Source organism: Chaetodon auriga, chromosome 1, assembly GCF_051107435.1.
Source record: "Chaetodon auriga isolate fChaAug3 chromosome 1, fChaAug3.hap1, whole genome shotgun sequence".
NCBI classification, from domain to species: Eukaryota; Metazoa; Chordata; class Actinopteri; order Chaetodontiformes; family Chaetodontidae; genus Chaetodon; species Chaetodon auriga.
The window spans coordinates 7,045,443-7,065,400 of NC_135074.1; the positions used below are offsets into that span (position 1 = coordinate 7,045,443).

General features: G+C 42.4%; 1 protein-coding gene across 1 annotated transcript in view; it reads right to left on the reverse strand.

The window, feature by feature from the left end:
- The window catches only part of adamts18 (ADAM metallopeptidase with thrombospondin type 1 motif, 18), a 56,489-nt gene extending 40,737 nt beyond the window's left edge, over positions 1–15,752 (reverse strand). Inside the window, exons 1-4 of the mRNA XM_076736634.1 lie at positions 15,424–15,752; positions 15,008–15,089; positions 13,356–13,669; positions 471–753 (exon numbers count right to left, since the gene is read on the reverse strand). Coding sequence (XP_076592749.1) covers positions 471–753; positions 13,356–13,669; positions 15,008–15,089; positions 15,424–15,525 — 781 coding nt within the window. The 5' untranslated portion in view covers positions 15,526–15,752. The remainder of the gene's footprint in view (positions 1–470; positions 754–13,355; positions 13,670–15,007; positions 15,090–15,423) is intronic.
- Between the last annotated feature and the right edge of the window lie 4,206 nt (positions 15,753–19,958).

The following is a 19,958-nucleotide window of genomic DNA, read 5'->3' on the forward strand; positions in this document are numbered from 1 at the left end:
GAAATTACATTAATGCTTTGTTTGATTACATCATAAATTCAAATGGCAGAAGAACACTGAGATGCTACAGATTTAGGATTTAGGAATCCTTCGATTGGGTGTTGAGGATGTTGTCATTGCATGCTTAAAGTTCACAGTGTCATGCACAATCATCCAATTTACGCATACTGTTGTTGCAAGCATGTTTACCACATGTGTGTCTGTGAACCATGGATGCAACCATGCCAAAATGTTCATTAATGGTGTGCACTTCAGTGGATTCCGCCAAAATGAATAATAGTGGCTAAGACTGTTGGTGTGTCTGATTTATATCACACACCGCAGTAATGTGACTTATGACATGTTGGTGTGCAAAATTTGTATGAAGGGTGCACATAAACTGACAACTCCATATACAGTTACTTCTCTTCCTCAACATAAATACATAAATATCAGATGAAGTGTAAGGAATATAAGGTTCCCTTACATACATTGCTTGCGGCGTCCGCAGAAGTGTTGCCTCTGCAGCTTTCCATGCTGGTAGTCATGGTGATGATGCTGCTGATGATGATGGTGAAGGTACAGGTTGTCTGGACTGGAGGAACTGGTGCTAGATGGGCTTGTAGATCTTCTGTGGACAATGTGTTCTGCTGAGCGTTTGTAGACTACATGCGGGTGGTGACCATCAGGGACGCTGTAGTTGTGTAGTTCAGCCAGATGTTGGGGTAATGGAGCAATCAAATACTCCTCGTGAGACACACGGATCAAACCTGACTGCAAGACAGATGAAAGACATGGGCAATGAGTAAAATCCACAAATTACTCACAAAACCCCACAGAAATCTGTCCAGATTTGGTGGTTGTGTTCAGTGTGTTTTGTGAATTTGTGAGTTTTAGAACAAATGATCCTCCCTTGTGTATCTAATCATTGGTCCCTCTGCACCCTGTCCTAGCATGGACCGAAATCAATTGTTTGACAGCTGAATGTATGCATTCACATCCACCAAGCAATACAGGGATGTATTATTCTTCTTGGATTGTTGGATTGGAGGAGCTGCATAACTGTCAAACCGACTAACTGAATGTGTCAATGTGCTTCAAAAGGAATCATCTACACTGTACATGACATATACTAGTGGTATATGAACTGTGTATCATATGACTCTTGAGTGACTGCTTTGAAAGAAAACATGTCTAGTCTATACACAGACAGACAGCTGCCTTAATGACACAACATCCTACATGTCATGTATTATCAAGATGCAGTCATGCACTGCACGTCACAGCTGAAGCAGCCGTTGAGTGAAGCCAACAAATCTTCAAAATCTAACCGGAGGGCTAACACACATTTCACCCACCCAGATCAGCCACACCTACACTTGCCCCCCAGCTTTATCTGAACATTAGGCAAATGTGCACAGTGCGTACAGCTGTTGAGGGGCAATGTCCTATTTAGCTGGAGAACGGAACAGCATGAAATTAAAATTCTGATTGTGAGATTAGCTTTGTATTTAATTGATTTGAGCAGAAGCTAAATCATGTGTCCAACTAGAATGAGTGAACTCCACGTTAGGACAAAACAGAATGTACTCAAAGCAGATTGCAGTACTTGTTACTGACATATCCATCAATGTCCTCAACTTCTTCAGTGCAGCAGAAAAAAAACTGGAGTGGATTCTGCCTTTGTTGGCCTTTTTTACAGATGAAATGTAAAAAAAATGAACATGGCCATCTTACGACCGTACTGTCATCGCAGCAGATGAGCTCAGTGTTTTGAGTCTCTGTTTGAGTCTGCTTCAGTCGCATGGCCATAGTTGCCCTCTGAACTGAGAGACTGAGCTGCTGAACCTTAAACATTCCATCTGACCACGGAATTCTACCTAATTCACTGCACGACCCACCAAATATACACAGAATAGCTGTGCAATCAATCAGACACACACAAATACATCCATAAGAGCATACACTCAAGAACACAAACATACACATACACCCATTGACCCAATGACCTCTGACCTTTTTTCGAGCGTGTGTGAGTGTGCATGTGTGTGTGTGTGTCATCTACTTCCCCAGCAACCTACTGGTGTGCATGTGTATGTGTGTGTGTGTGTGTCTGTGACAGGACCCTGCTCCTGTTGAGCTGACCCCATTCCCCCCAGTCTAGCAGGTGGCAAAATAAACAGAGGCAAGACAAAAGGGAAGCCATGGCGGGGCTCTTGTTGTCAAAACAGTGCCTGGATACATGGCAGGCTGCCATCATCAGCCCCATCCATTGCTCTAACCATCCATCCATCCATCCATCCATCCCTGTAACTGTCCGGCCGCCAGCACATCTTTCATCTGTCCATAAATCATCTCCTCCTTCCATCAATCTTCCATGGTGTGAAGGGAAGTTTTACAGGAAGTAAACTGTCAAACTTCATTATTTTGACTACATGTAAGGTCCACATGGTCCGGTGGTCAGGTGTTTTGTTCTGCAGTGTCAATGGTTTGAACCCCAGCACATCAATACCTGCCAAAACAACCTTGAACTAGATACTTCACAGATAACTGGTCCCATGGGATCGCATGAAAAGGCTCAACCTGCAAGCACAGGGTGGAAAGAAAGTTTCCCCCTGGGCTGTGAATAAAATACATCAAATCAAAGACTTGAATTAAGAGAGAGAGAGAGAGAGAGAAAGACAAGGTCCTTGGCAAAAGTGACTACAGCTTCCCAAAATAGATTGGAATTCAAAACAGAGCTGGAGGAGGTCAAAGGAGGTGTCTCCCATCAGCACACACTGCTGTCGCCTCTCATTTGCCCATCTTTTCATCATGTCTTTCTGTCTGGCATTTACGACAAACCTGACATGTAAAAACATACACCCCATTAAATATTCTTCTTTTAAAGATGAAACGCTTTGAATTTTTTTATTCGTCTGACAGGTCCTTCCGTCAAACAATATCAGCGTAATCATCCCACAACAGTGGGAAATCATTTCATAATTTTTTCTCCGCTCAACTAACACCTTTAGAACATTACACTGACCTCATTAAGATTATATCAAAATAAGCTTTACTTCATCTAATGCTGTCATGCAACAGTGGTATGATTAGTGACGAACACCCAACCTGCCCGGCAACCACTGCATTCCAACAGTAAAACTATGAAAGTTACTTACAACTACTACTAATTTACAACTCTTTCTCTCTCTCGCTCTCTGACTCACTCTCTCTCTCACTCTGTTTTGCTGTGTCACCACATCTGCCAGCTCTCCACTTTCTTTTCCAGCTGTTAGCAGATGGAAGTGTCTGTGATGATAATGACAGGAAATTTATTCCATCTGCAGTAATAATGGGGCTCTCTGTGTATGTGTGTGTGTGTGTGGATTAAATTTTCTTTTGTCAGCATGTACTGTATGTTTTAGCGAATACCAAAGACAGAACAACTAATAAAACATAGCAGTCGCCCGCTTTTCAAGCCTAACAAAGTAAAACGTCGCCTGCTGCAGCTCTGAGTGCAATTGCATCAGTGGATCAAGAGTGATGTAAAGATGGATTTCTGCACTAAGAGGCCACAGATACTATACACACAGCTGCCAACACCACACCATAGGTTCCACGTTGGATGAATATGGAGATATCACATTGGGATTGGAAGAAATGTGATTGGACAGCTCGGCCTGTGAGCATTTTCTACTAGTAAGTTCCTTTTCAGTAATGAGACAATGACGACCTCCTATCACAAAGTATGTGAAAAGACGTAAAAACAGTTTCTGCAGGAAATATACTGTAATTGAAGCCGAATATGGTGGGGAAATTCAAAATTTGTTTCTAATTGGCCCAGAAGACTGAATTTTTTTTTCCATATATGTTTTGAAATATTAAGCACTTACAGATGCACAACTATAGTCCCTGTGAATAGGTGGAGGTGTATTGAGTTTCACAAAGTTTAAAGACACCAGAGAAAGGCTGCAGGCTGCAGCTGTAACACTGATACAGCAGACCTCTAGTTATCTCAGAACATTAACACTTGTAAAACTTGGCTAGATTAAAGGGATGAGCACTCTCAGCTAAACACCACTTTACTGTCCTCCCACATTTACCTGCAGACTCACACATTTTCCTGTCTCTTACACACAGATTCACACAGTCAGATTTCAGGTTAAACCAAGTCACCTCCAATCAATGGCAATGGCATTATTTTCTACAAGAGAAAAACAAGGGTTAAAAAAAAACGCTCTCAGGACTTTTCTCTTTCCGCGGGTAAAGCCAATACAAGCCACTCCAACAAAGCGCTCTGCGTCTTTGGCAACATAACGGTTTGTGTCAGGACAGACGGCATCTTTAGCTCGTCTCTGCATAAACTGTAGCCTCTTTTAAGGTTTCCTACCATGATATTATAAGGCAAATGAGTAAGTGCTTACATGCTGTTAAAGACTAGTGCCGAGCGGCGAGAAGCCCCAAGCTGGTGATTACCGAGCTCTAAAGCACATCTGCACTCCAGCTCAGCAGAGAATCACGTGAACACAGTGTGTGGTGAGGGGGAAAATCATACAGGAGCAGAGAGGCCCCTCAGGCATCAAACATATTCAACAGAATCACAATCTGAGTAATTACAGTTTGCTCGAGCGAATTATGTGTATTTAAAATGGGGTAAGAAATGGAGAGAGAAGAGATGGTAATTTTGGATCTTGGATCAGCCGAAGATGGCACAGCGGACAAGAGCCAAGCAGCAATAACAGGGCATAACATCGGAATGAATGTCCCCTCCTTTAACTTCAAATTAGTGTATTTCACAGTAGCGTTCATAGCAATATGATAGAACTGGTGAACTGCAGCCAGGCCATTTGCAACCACTCCATTAGTGATAGTGTGTCTAGTATCTGTCCTTATGTACGACTGCTTAGGATCTCAATGTGTCAGTAGCCCGGGGTCTTGCAGTCCTTGTTTGGTCTCACTAATTGTCTTTGAACAACCTACTGACACCCTCTGAGCATGTCTGGGGAACACAGCAAAGGTGGGCACACAGAAAGATGGAAACTGATGGTGCTGGATGAGTCTTTTGTCATTTGGAGCCTATGGGCATGGTCTCACTCGTTATCCCTTGTAGAAACAGCAGGGAACAGGAGGACTACTCCCACACCAGCCCATACAAATGGAAATGTCCTCCCTCAAAGTGCAGGTAATTGCACTCTAACTGGGTTACAGTGCAGCTCTAACACTTTTACTGACTTAGAAATGCAACACTGCTGTGATGCAAATGATGTTAAAGTGTAATTTAAATCAACTTAAAGGTTCTTCAGTCTGCTGAAATGCACATTGATGTGATGTAATTTGTGTGATAGCAACATTTCCATTTTCCAAAGGGGGCGGCTACAGAGATGGAAAGTCTGCTGTCCCTTCGTACCGGCCTGTCACACCCTAACACCCAGAGGAGCTGAATGAACTGGAGGGTGTAAAGGACGCAAAAAGATTCACTTGTTGGAAAAGGGAAAACAGCGTTTCTACAGTAGGTCATTGTATCCACTGATGAGAAAATTGTATATCTAAATGCATGAACTCATAAAGTTTTATTTGTCTTTTTTTTTCAAAACTTTCAGGACTGAAAAAAAAACAAAGTTAACATGACTCATATTCAGGTTGCCATAAACACATGAGAGTATAAGGCCCAGGTTGAAATATACCAAAATTTCCCTTTTTATGGTTGCAACCAAAAATCAAACCATAATGCCTACTTCTTGTAATTGGCCAGGTGTGCACAGGTGCCTCAATGGACAGCGCTCTGAATGCTCTGTAAACTGTTTTTTCTACATTCCTCATGTTCCTGCTTTGGCTACTATTCATGGATTCTGCACCACTCCCCTTAGTGTTTGCACTGATAGAGGCAATGTAATCTCAGCAAAGAAAAGACACAAAAGAACATCTGGATCAGATTCTAAACAGCAGATGTCACAGATTCACAGATTTGTTCACAGCAAAAGTCCTGAAAGACTTTTGCTGTGAACAACTGCCCTCTGACCCACAGCACTCACCATAGTTGTGTCTTATTTACACAGGCTTTTATGATGGCACTGACACAACCATAACCAACAATAATAATTAGAGAATCCAGGAAAGAAGGTAGTCCATGCAGCGAATTGTTGCTGCTCAATAAATCCAAGTCAAGAACTCCATTGCCACTGCCTTGTAACCAAAACTTCCAGTGACAACAACATCTGGTCCTCTGGTTCTCCATGGCCACCAGTGACAGTATCCTCTCTCAACCGCCACAAACACTTGCAAAGAAGAGGAAAACATTGCTATACACCAATTTAAGACTAGGTTTTCAACATTTAACAGCACTGTGTGTTATTTAAAACCCAAACTTTGATCTTAAGTTTAATCCCTGCCATCAAAGACTTAGTAAAAAGACAAGAGAATAGATTGGTATAAAAAAGAATAAACTGGCAGTGCCAGGTTTACTGTGAGTCTGGACTGTTAGACCACAGCACCATTAAATGCTGTTCAGTGGTGACAATAGTAGGTCAGATTTGATGTATGGGCTCTGTTTGTAGAAGTTGCAGCATCCACTTGAAGACTTCAACACCAACCATTAGTCTTGTGTGAGAAAGACCTTGCACAGACTAGAAAGGACGTGCAAGCACACACACATATCCACATATGCACACAGACCTTCTGTTTTTTTTTTCTCCCTTTCACACACACAACATCCCACACCCATGCTGAGAGCCTGACCCCCTTCTCCTGCTGGCATCTAACAGTGGGCACTACATCACTGTCAGCATCCAGACCACCAGGGAACGGCTCCGGGCCACTCTCCTCTTGTAGAGCCAAGATCTGAGCTCCTCTGTGGCCCAGCCCAGTCGCTGAATTATGGCCAAGCCAGAAAGGCATATTGTAGTGGGGAGACGTTCCAATTTGTCGGCCTTTACAGAAAACAGACAGGTACAAATGGCCCAAGTGCTGGCTGGAAATCGGTCATTCAAGTGTCATTTTCACTCTGTAAAAGCCTCAGGGATTTGGACAAACACACACACATCATACAGCACATTGTCTCTGTTCCCAGAAAGATGAGAAATCATACACAGTATTGTATGAACTCCATGAGGAGTCTTATGGGATTACAACATCTACACATGTTAAATATTCAGTTTTTAAATATATGACATTTGGCCAAATACTTTTACTTTCCAGATGAACTTTACAGACAGTTTTTCAAACATTTGAACGTCGTTTCATAATCTCATACAGCAGTTTTGAAGTAGAACTGACTTTCAAATCATCTATTATTCCTGAAATACATATTCAATTTTACAAGACAACCAAGGAACTTAAGAGGCTTTCATGCCAGCAGCAGTAACTTCAAGAGAAGATGTCACATTTTCTCCACAAGTAATGGAGCTCAACCTCTCATATTCACACTGTGATGTGTTCTACAACCACAAAGCCCTCCTGAGGCTACAGCACACCCCGCATCACCAGCAAAGTCCGGGAAAAGAGCAAATGCCTTTTTCACACCACAGGGAGCCCCATGCCTGGTAGAGACAGACAGAGGTCGTAGGTTGAGTTCCCCTCTTACAGCAGTCACTGATGGTTGCCACAACACGCGGCACCGTGTCAACGACGGCCATCAGACAGGTTTGATCTGAGCTGCTTGAAGAGATGAAGGATGAGGAGAGAAACGACTGTGGATGTGTATTGACATTCTCCAGTGTTTCTTTCTTTCACACATGGGTGCACAAACACACATTTAAGCTATAAACTGTGACACCTGGGGGTTGCTGGGTTATTAGGCCAACTCCCAACACACATCGACTGTAGTATACTAAGAGTTGGCATTATTGGAAGCTCACAAGAATTAAAGGCAAATTTCTATAGAAATGTAAACAGGGGCAACTGAGCAGGAAAAGAAATCGAGACACTTTGACACAAAGCACACTAGAAGGCAGTGGTTGTTGATGTGCAAGGAATCTCACAAATCGACCAGCAAAGTCTGTGAATTCAAAATACAAAAATACGATGTTGCCTCCAAAGTCAAATTAGATTGAATGAGGCAGATCCTGACACATCTGGTCTCATGATAAATTTAGTTTCTAGATGATGGTTTGAACACTCAGCAAACTCATCACAAACATAGCCTCTGATGTGTGAAGGAGCGCCTGTGCTCATTTTGCCTGAGGCCTAATATATTTTATGACAGCGGAATGATTTCTTCTTATGTTAGTGGAGTTAACCAGCTGATACAAACCAGAACAGGCAGAATATGCCAATCACTGTCATTTCTTACCGTTCACTTTTACACCTCTGCTTTTACTCACAACTGGGTGGCATGCACTGAAAAACAAACCTATGACACTGTGTTCTGTGTCTGAAACTGAGGAGTTCAACCTGCTACAAGAAGAGGAAAACTGATCACTTGAATTACACCTACTGGTCACTCTGAACCTAAGAGCTCAGTTTCCATAGTGCCTAACCTGTCTCTGACCTGGCCTGCAGGGGCTCGGGAAAAGTCACAGTAAAGGCCATGGTCGGCTCGGTCACAACCTGACATAGCCACCCTGGCATGGGGGGGGGGGGGGGTAACCGACACTTAAATGTCTCAGTAATGAAGACTGCAAAGTCATGACCTAAGATGTTATTTAAAGCAGTCATACTGGGCAACTTTGAAATGCTGCAGTAAGTGTATTTCTTATAAGATAAATGCAAATAAATGCAAATGTGCAAATAATACCTAGTCCTATACAAAGCTTGCATAAGAAAATTACAAACACGACCATCATAAAACAACTGCAGTGTATCACACCCCAGCACTAACATTATCCATGACTGCATGGCTCTCACATTTAATCTGGGCCCCAACAACAGAATCTTAAACCATTCCCCTTTTGTTTAAAGAGTGTGAAAACGATGTGATATATCCTAATATGGTACATCCAGGGCTGAAACAACTAGCTAATTGATATATTTACTGATTAAAGCAAAAATGAATGCTACTGTTATAACTGATTAATTGTTTAATTTATTTGTCAAGTCTCAATGCCAAACACTTGCTGGTTCCAACTTCTCCCATCTGAAGATTTTGCTTCTTTTGAATTGAACATCGTTGAGTTCAGGACTGCTGGTTGTACAATCTAGATGTCATTGTCATCTCACAGAAATTCTAATGGGTTATATATTATTTTGCTATCTTCTGGATTCAGAGTCTATTTATCAAAGGAATACACATCAATTAATTAATCAAAATGAAAATCAATATTCTCACACCCTCACAGCCTCACAGCAGTCCAACGACACACACACAGCCTTAGAACACCCAATGGTGGAGTTGAACTTTTTTAACTGTTTGCGTATTTGTCTGTCTACCGTACTTTGTCATTCATTGATTCATTTACAAGCTGCCAAAAACATGTCTGACTCCATTCTGAGGATATTTAGAGTGACTGATTTTCTCACAGGCATCAGCACAGTGCAGCTCTCAGATCTGCCCTCGTCACCCCAGAGAGAAGGATCCTATCCTGGGAAGGGGCTGGGAGGACAGAGTGGAGCAGTAAATCACTTCTCATTTCTGCATTCACACGAGTGGCAAGCAACCCTGAACTTGCACTACATGGTAAGAACCTGTGAGAGTCCAGGTTACACCCCTCAACCATGCACCCACCCCCATTCACATGAGCAGAGAGGATTGGGGTCAACCGGCAAAGCGACCTCAGATGAGAGATCCTCAAAAGAAGAAAGAGAGAAGATCCCCCTCCCCGCCCAAACCCTCCACTTCTCTTACAAATCAGAGAGCATTACATCTGAAATGACATCCTTTCATCTCTCATGCAAAAGAGAGGCAGACAACTTCATTTCACATGAGCGTGGTGCTTCATAAGGACACAGAATTTAATTAGAAACCAACAAATAACACCATGTTCAATTAGTGGGGATTTACAGTAGAAAATCCCTCTTTGCCAGTCATCCATCCATCCATCCATCCTGGCCTGCTCTTAATACCATCTCGCCCTGGTCCTCATTTAAACAGCTGAATCCCGCTTCCATCTGCTTGGTCTGGGCCAGGGTGAATGTTTAAAACAGGCTTTGCCTTGGTTTGGCCCAGTAGCTGGTGCTGACACCTTTACTGCTGCTATTAACAAGCAGGTCAAGTCCAAAAACCCTATTCCAGACACTTTGTTTTCGCTTTTATCCTCTTTCGTCAGCTCTGTTGAATGGGGACAATGACATGAAGTACGAGAAAGCTCTTTTTCTTTCTTCCTCCCCTTCTCTTGCTCTCACCCGGTTTCTTCTCCAAAGCCCTTTGACATAAACAGAGTCCATCTCTCAACTCTCTATAGGGAAACCATCCGGCCTCCCTCCCAGACAATGAATTCACATTATTCTTGCACAATACTTTCTCTCTCTCTAGCGCTGCATTGCCAACCCAGCTCGCTTCTCATTATTTCACCAACTTTTCTTTACTCTTTCTTGTGTCTTCATAGATTTGCCTGTCTTCTTGTCCTTTTTCTGACTTGTTCCTCTTTGGCATTGTTTTAATCCCACCTTAATCTCTTTCTCGAGTCCGTCACTGCATCTAGCAGGATTGAATGGCTTTTTCCTCATTTGTACTTAATCCAAATATTCTGGGTGGAGGCCTAAATGGAAAGCAGGGGTCAACTGCTATTGCTGCAAAACGCCTCACAGCAGTCCACCAACACACACACAGACTGATGCACTAAGAGAAAGAGACAGTAAGAGGAGGGAAAAGACCAGGATTCCCTTTTGATGCACTTGTCAGTCATTCACCTTTCATTTTTCTAACAATGTTGCTTATCCATAGTCCATTTAACAGGCAGAGTGAATATCCAACCAACAATGGCCCTGAGGTCGGACTTGGAGAGGAAGATGAAAAAAAACTAGGCAAAGCTTGGGAGGAGCAAAAAATAGATCAAAGTGTTTGTCCCGGCCCATTCAAATGCAATCACGACCCAATCACATTGTGTTCTCTGAGCGCTTTTAAGAGAACGGGTCAGTGGTGTTTTATTGTGAGTGGGAGCTAGCCTAATGAAAGGGACAATGTGAAGATTAGCAGTGCCAGCCAGGCGGCTCAAACTTCACCCTGGCTTTAATTGCTGCAAACAAGAGGAGATGTAGAGGCAGGGCAAACAGGGGACAAAAGAGCAGGGCAAGCGCAGAAGGAGGAGGTAAGAGGAGGTATGAAGGCTGGATGATAAATGGAGGTATGGCTTTTATGGAGGTGTAGAGTGTCCATTTGGCCCAGGCTGGTGTGGGATGTGTCAAGGAATGCGAGTGTACTGGTGGGCCTAAGGATCTAGGTACCTCATAAACCATCAATGAAAGCAGAGGTTCTTGTAATTAGAGTCCATGTGCTTCAAGGAAAAACATCCCCACCTCGAATGTGAAGAGTTCACACAAATCAATCAAATCCATATCTAAAGCCCAAACATAGCATCACTGATAACAGCAATTATGTGATTTGGTTTTGCTTAGAAATGCACTGAAGTCGGCACACCCAAAGAGGTTTGGGAGATATTCCTAATTGTTTTAATTCTGAGATGGAGAACATCAATATCAGTCTTCTGCATGCGTGTACAGAGCACAGAGCAGGAGTCACAACATGTGACACACCCACGAACACAAACAAAGCTCATGAATGAGCAGAAATGCGAATATTCTTGAGAAACAACAGTTTGGCACACGTAGGCACAGTTCTATGCAGCATTTCCAGCTTGGGTCAGCATGGTTAACTAGTGATGTAACGCCATGAAAACACAGATTCTTTTACATTTCTGTGTATGGACAAATGAGATATGATATGCTAAATAGTGAGTTTTAGAGGTGTTGGTAAGCTTTTTATCACTTTGGAAGGCTTGCTATTTCCACACGTTTCCAGTCTTTAAGCTAGGCTAGCCCCATGACCTCAGCCCTTGTTAGCTTCAGACAGCATTCCGTTTAGCATTCAAACCTGAGGAGAAAAGTCTTAACAGTTTTTGACTTGTTATACAGCATCAGGTTTCAAGGTATTTTCTTGACCCCATAAATGTCTTCTGTCTGCCCGGAAAAATGGCATGCTTGCTAGAGGCTAAAACAACGTTTAAATCTTATTGGATTTCCACAGACTGCCTTTGAAGACATAACCCAACTTCTGGATAACAGGTAAAAAAAATTTGCCGAAAAGCTTTGACTGTGCTCAAAACATTAAGTAACATATGTACATACATACAGTGCTTCAGTTAGTAATGGGGCTGCAGCTTGGCTAAACCCATACTAATTCCAGCTCCATGATAAACACACAGACCCAAAGCTGATATTGAACTTCTCTTCTCACTCTCTGGAAGAACGCAATTGAGGAAATTTCTCAAAATGCTGAGCTATTCTTTCTAATATTTATTTACACAGCCCACCAGCGGATGTAGTGACTGAGGAAAACTGGAAATAGCAGTGACCAAAACTTAGCTTAGATATATACAAAGCCAACGACATGGAAAATGTAAGGAAGACACATTTCCACAAGGCAACACAACCAGTCCTCCACTTGCAGGCAACAATACAATTATGTTCTGGCGTGAACAGCTGGACTTCTGGGCCAGCTAGGTTGTTCAGTATGTCACTTCCAAAGCCAATGTGGATCAGCATGGTCTTTTCTAAGCCCTGCCTGCAACAAGCTAATAAAATCAGTTCCCAGCAGGTGTTGATTTTAAAACCAACACACATGACAAATACACACAAACGGCCAATCCAGTCTTCCTAAAATTGTCCTCTGATCAGTACAATGGGTGTGTTTGTCATGTGTGTTGGCGTTACGATAAACAGTTAAACTGAATTATGGCCTTTCTTCATGTGCTGCACTGTCAGCAGTGTAAGTTTTCTTTTCTCTTCGGCTCTCCTCCTTTCATCCTTTCATTCTCTTTTTTCCACTCCTCCCAATGTTCAAAGAAACGCCTGACAAAGCACTAGAAACCGATGCTTACACTCATGGGCAATGATGTCATGTTACAGTTCACCCACAATATTAGCAAGGTCTGAACTGCACACACAATGATGCATCAAAACAACCGGGTCATTACAGGACAGAGGGCTTTTTGGGCATAAAGGCCTGGAGCTTGAAGGAGGGGTGGAGTACAAAATCTTTTGGGTGAGAGCCTTTTATTTCCAAAATGTCCTCTAAACCTTTCAGAAAATGAAAAACATTCCTATTAGCATGTTTGAGATCATTTCAACTGGTTTTGAAAAGCTGAATCAACCCCAGGGAAAGTCAGATTCCTCAAACCATGGAGAAACCATGTAATGCAACCATGTCATCAGTTTAAAGTAAAGCATAAAATGAGTGGAGAGTTTTTCACATGACAAAAGCTTGCAAGGTCTGAAGAACTAAGAAGTTACTGGTGGACACTTACGAGTCCAGAGCATGTCGATATGGCTGCCGAGGAGGCCGAGAGGTTACGGATAAATCCTTGATAAAGGCAGTCGTGAAACCCTACATCGCCCATCACTGTGGAGATGCCTTCCGAGCCGAGCGTCTGCACGGTGAACCCCGGGCCGACCACAGATGAGGGATGCAGGTCCAGGTGCATGTCCTGCCCAAAAGCTGAGAGCCGGTAGTGCAGAGAAGCAGAGAGGGACCTCCTGCTGCGATGGCTTCGCCGGGTCACATCATGTGTCAGATATCCTCCCTCAGAGTCCACCTCCACCGGGGTTACAAACACGTAGTCTGAGGAGAAGAGAGGAACGGAAAGGACGTCACATGAAAGTATATCAAACGCTCATATACTTCTGCTCCAGGAGTTGGTTTGTGATTGATTTGTATTCTTTGGCATACACATGCTCTAACATCCTGCTTTATCTCCTTCTACTTCAGTTATTTCCAACATCTTCCAAGCTATATTTGGCCAAGAAGAAGTGCAAACATTTGCATTTAGCTCTTGCATATATGTGACTGTGGAGAGAGAAACAATCCAACTATTCTAAAAGTATGAAAAGAAATAAGTAAGTTGCAGCCGCTATTCACAACACAGCATCTGGCAATCGATTTCGTTCTGGTTTTATTAGCTTAAAGCTAATGTTGGTTTACACGCTGTTTTACTTCTTTTCTGTCTTTTTGCACTAACATTTGCCAAATGCCAATTACTGTTGCTGTTTTAAATAGATGCAAACCAAATCTGACACCAAACTACAGCATAGATGCAATCAAAATAGCTCATCATTGTGTCACATGTAGCCAGGTATAACAAGAAATGCACCCAGAATTACAAGATACATCACCAGCACCTAAATTTTCAGAACTGTAAGTAAGACATAAAACATGTCGCTAAAACAACAAGCTTGTGTTTGAGTGAAAGGTTCAGCAGAGTTCAGAGCTTCATATGGATCACACATGGCTTTTACCAGAAGCCAGAATGACAACATCATACTTTCATGCATGTCAGATATGGGTCAATACTTCAGAACCAGAGGTGGTAAATATCAGGATGTTCTGATTTCATGCAGTTGTCATGGTGTTCAGGTCAAAGGAAATGCTGACATGATTTATGTACTAATCATTTCAATATAGTGGAGTAGTGAAAGACTCCATAGTCAAAGCAGAAACTATTCCAAGTTTGTTCTCTCTCTTCCAGCCTTGTTCAAGGATCAGACTTCTTGTATGTTTGGCACCCAAACCCTTCAACAGTGGGACTACTGGAGAATCGGGATGCTGCCCTCACAGCTGGAGGAAGAGTCCACCTCTCTCTTCCCTCAGTAAATCAAAGCACGTAAATCATCTCAACTTGTTTCCTGAGTTTCTACGAGTCAAAGCAGCCAAGCAGGGACCCCTGAGTGTCAGCACACTCCTCATCAGGGGTTCCTAACTTTTTTCTTTTTTACTAAATAAGAAGTAAACACGTGACCCCAATTGACAGTGAAATTGTAACATTCCTAACTGTTTCATTCATGACCATCTTGTGGGAAACCACTCTTGCCACAGATCTCATTTGATTCACACTCTGTCTACAAACATGGATTCATGCCAACTGGAAGAAGCATCCAGAGATGTCTAAAGACAAGCACTCACCCCGATTTAATCCATGGCTGTCGCTGGCAGAATAGCTCGCCCACACGGTGTGGGAGGTGTGTGAGTAGTAAATGTGCAGCGTCTGCAAAAAAAAAAAAAAAAGAAAAAGAAAAAGAAAAAAAAATCATAAATGGACAGGTTATAACAGGTTGCAAGCACTGACAGGAGAAGCCAAAAGGTGATAAATGGGGTTCCTCTGCTCAAACATGTGTTGCACTTGAGTTTAATTTGGTATGACAATAACTTTTTTACCACAAACAATTTTAACCACAATCAGTGACCACAGCAGTGTAGACACGAGTTTGTTGTTGACATAAATCACGCTGAAAAAAAAAATGTTTGTTTTGCTTCCAAACGAGATTGGTGCATGTGTTCCATTTAAGGGTGTATACACTTTTCAGTAAAGAGACACATGCCTTGATAATATTCCAGGATAAGAGGGTGGAAAGGAGCTTGAGTGAGGTGCAGCCGACCAGCGGGATGGGTAAAGTCCATATCAGAAGAAAAAGGCAATCCATGGTGATGGCACTCACGCTGACACCTTCCCCGTTACCTCCTAAAAGAGCGCAAAAGTAGTATTAACCTGCGGTAACGCATAATGCAATGTGCACGCATTGTTGAGTAGTTCTGTCCCCGGCTTTGCTCGGTCAGGTGAAGTCGGCAAGTTGCAGCAGCCGGTAGTGCGCACACACGCAACGCGCACTCATGAGTGTGTGTGTGTGTGAGTGTGTGTGTGTGTTGGTGTGTGAGGAGGAGCGGCAGGTAGCGGCGTCGGGGATCACCGGGAGGAGCGCTGACTGAGCACTCAGCCCGGCTCTGACAGAGCCGGCCTGCAGGATGGAGCACAAGTCAGCTGCCAGCAGCCAATCAGCGTGCAGCATCATTTACCACGCGCAGATGAAAGAGAAGAAAAAGATTCTCCTCTTGCCGTACTCTTGGCTGTTGCTGCCTTCAGGTGCCGCTCGTAAATTTCCACAGCAGAGAAATGACGGACTGGATTTAACGTTGATTCTGTGAAAAACACTTTTCTTTGCAGTGGCAAAATACAGAGCAGACACGAGACTGTTTCAGTTCTTTTAATCTTTGTTCTTGTCTCTTTTGCCACTGTTTGTGGTGAAAACTAGCACTGCTGGAAAGTAACTCCATGCAAGGAGACATATTACTAATTCTGCTATATTTTCACTGAACTGTTAGTATTTTCATTGTATGCTACTTGATACTTCTGTACTTCACTTAAGAGGGATTTATTGTACTTTTTTACTCCACTGCATTTATCTGACAGCTGTGACTTCAAGTGTAACACATGGTGAAAAGAGGCATGTGTTAAGCTTATAAAATACAATGTCTGTTAAAACTTATGGGGATCTCAGCCCATTTGGCTTAAAAAAAAAAAAAACATTGGCCACTTGGAGTCCATTGTCATTTCTATTTGCAGTATATTTACAATGTTAGTACTTTCACTTAAGTAGAGGATTTTAATACTTCCTCTACTACTGCTGCAAAGACTTCAGTCAATCTCATATACCTTTCGAATCTCCCCCTTTTTTTCTGGCAATAAAGGATATACAGATCAGCCAGATGGTGGTGCTGTAACGAGGAAATGTTTTGGTACAGAAGTCCACAAGCAGTAGCTCTTGAATCTAAACTTGCAACACTTACATTCCTTGACTCAACACAATTGCAATGCACATAATGGTTTCAGCACAGTCTGTTGTCTGACTGCATGCTAATTTGAAGTGGTTATGAAATTCTGGACGGTAAATACACAGCTTGTGATTTTTAGCCATACTGGTACCAGAGACTGACAGGTTACTATACAGTAAATGGTACTTCCCTGTATTAAAATGCATTTACCACTAAATGTTTTAATGTAGTCACAAAGTTTTAGTACTGTGGTTAGGGGGGGTTGCTTTAAATTGTTATTGTGGCATTTTTGTTAGTGTATTATGAAGACGGTTTCGTGTAAAAGGTCTTTTTTGGACATTTATTTTTTATTCTATTGTTTTCATGCTTATTGGAAAGAAAAAACAGAGTGACGAAAGAATGACAAAAAATCAAAGAAATTGCCCTCTTCATCAGACATCACAATACACACAGAAAAAATGTATCTGCATTAAGTTTGCACTGAGCCACAAAAGTCTAGGAGTGTAAAAAAGAATCAGCATTCCAGTTGAGGTGCTCTTCAGGCGAAAGACTGGTTAGAACTAAAGGACAGAAGAATCTGAGGCACTTCAAAGCCACGAATAAGTCCAAATGCCTTTACTGAAACGTGGCTTGAAACCAATATGTTTCCACTTCAAAACAAGTCTTCATCGGGGTGTGTCACACCCACACATTTGGTCACAGTCTGTGTTCAATGGCAACTTATGTTTTTATTGTCCTTCAACTCCGCCTCAGTCCATATTCACCGTGTAACAAAATTTTACACAAAGGATATTTCAGAGGTTGGACTTGTTGTGGTTGGGCTGCACATAAACAACTGGCAGCTATGATGCACAAACAAAAAAGGAAGCAGATTTTCTGAATGCCGCTTAAGGCTCAATACTTTACCCATTCTAGCATAGCACGATCACTTGCAGGATTCCCTGAAGTATGTCATAGCATATTAGGCACCGTTTCATCTGTAAATGTGGAACTGACAGTGAAATATTTTATCTTAGGGTTACAAATAACATTATGCTTTCATCGCATTCTATCAATAACAAAAAGAACATAACAATGCATGAGAATAAAATCTAAAAGCAAAGAAGAAAGCAAGACCAAATGAGGACAAATGCACAGGATGTAAAACAAATACAGACCTTAGCTTAATAAAAACAAGATAAAGCATGGTTTATGTTGGGCTTGTAAATGTGGTCTGCATGTGTTTTTCTAAAATGTTTAAGTCAACAACCCATTAGAAAGTGTCCTGTGGTGCCTAAAATTAAGCCTGATATCATAATGTTTTCTGTATGTGTGCACTTTCCTGGGTCACCCACCTTAAAATTCTAATTTTTCTGACAGCATTTGCTTTACTCATTTCTTCCCAGTTGCAGCTGTGTTGACAATTAGTCAATTAAACTAGCCAAAATGGAGACACGTTGTTTGAGTCACATAATTAAATCTGTCCTGTTGAAGTGATAGATTGCTCACACTTCAGTGGCTCATGTTGTTAAAGCATGTGTGTAATCCTAATTGTTGTGAACAGGTGGTGCTGCAGTAGCCTTTTCCATTCCGGTGGCTTGCAAACACCTGGATAGCTTGCTGGAATGCACCAACAGACACACAGCTGAAGAGTACAGCCAACCCACTACACAGATATTCACACTCTGCCGAGCATAATAAGGCTTCTCACAGCTCTTGCCAGCTTTTCTGGCAGAAATAAAACATCACCTTAATAACCCCTCAATATTCTCATGGGGCTTATGGATGTCTGCGCTGCTGTTTATTCTGACCAAATCATTCATAGCATATGGCAATATTCCTACAAGATAAGATAAGATAATCCTTTATAAATGCCACAAATGGAAAATTTGCAGTGTTACAACAGGGGATAATGTGATACGAAGTAGCATCAGTAAAAAAAATACTGATGATAAAACAATACAATAAATAAAACAACACACTGGTTGTGTTCACATTATTGCACATAGGCAATATTGATATTACACAGTTTAGTCTACACTGATACTGCACATGAGTGAATTTGTCAGTAGGGGTGTGTGAGGTCTACTTGGACCAGTGCTAATTGTAAAGTTTGACAGCAGCAGCAGGAGGGAAAGACTTGCATTATCTCTCCTTCACACACCGTGGATGAAGCAGCCTTTTGCTGAAGGAGCTGCCCTGTGCTGTGAGTGGCCTGCATGGGGTGGGACATGTTCTCCATCAGAGATGATATCTTAGCCATCATCCTCCTTTCTCCCACCACCTCCACTGGGTCAGGGGCGATCCCAGGACAGTCGGCCCTCTCTTAACCAGTCTGTTAAATCTCTTCCTCTCAGCAGTCGCGATGCCACTGTGCTAGAATAGCACTCCATAGAAGATGGCTGATGCCAACACAGAGTCAAAAAAGGTCCTCAGGAGTGCCTGCACACCTCAGCAGATACAGTCTACTCTGGCCTTTCTTATATAGCACATTTGTATTGTCAGTCCAGTCCAGTTCATTATTCAGGTGAACACCCAGGTGTAAAATTCCTCCATCTCCATGTCTGTTCCCTGGATGTTCACTGGTGTTGGAGGAGAGTGTTTACATGTGCAGAAATCTACCACCAGCTCTTTGATTTTCCTTGCACTAATCTGGAGGCAGCTCCACTGGCAATAATCCACAAATCTGTGGGCCAGTTCTCTGTACTCAATGTTGTCCCCATCTGTAATGATGACAGCAATTTCATAGAGAACATTTGCAGGTGGCAGTTTTTTGTGTGCAGTCTGCAGTGCAGAGGGTGAAGAGGAAGGGAGCCAGGACTGTTCCTTGTGGAATTCCTGTGCTGCAGACAACCATGTGGGACTCAAGTCCTGTATCCTGACATACTGTGGTCAGTTGGTGAGGTAGTCCACGATCTATAGCTCACAGGCTGGGTTCCTTGTCGCCAGAAATGGTCCTTCCAGACTCCACTGATGTTATTCTGCACCATCTTTATCCTGTATCTTTTTTATCTGTCCATGGTCTTCCCCATCAGCTCCAGCCACACATTCTTCAGCTCCTCTTTGTTTCCTTACCTAAAGACCCTTTATTTTACCTAAAGGAGACTCTTTATGTCAGGAATAATCCAGCGTTTAATATTGGAAAAACACCACACAGTCCTAGTGGGTATTCTCCACACAGAAGCTGATATAGTCTGTTATACTGTGTGTGAGACTGTCAGTGTCCTCCCCATGAACATCCCAAAGTACTTCCCACACAGTTGTTGCTGCTAAGTCATCCATCTTGTAAGAGGAAGAGATCTCATATTCCCCATGATGATTGAGGGGA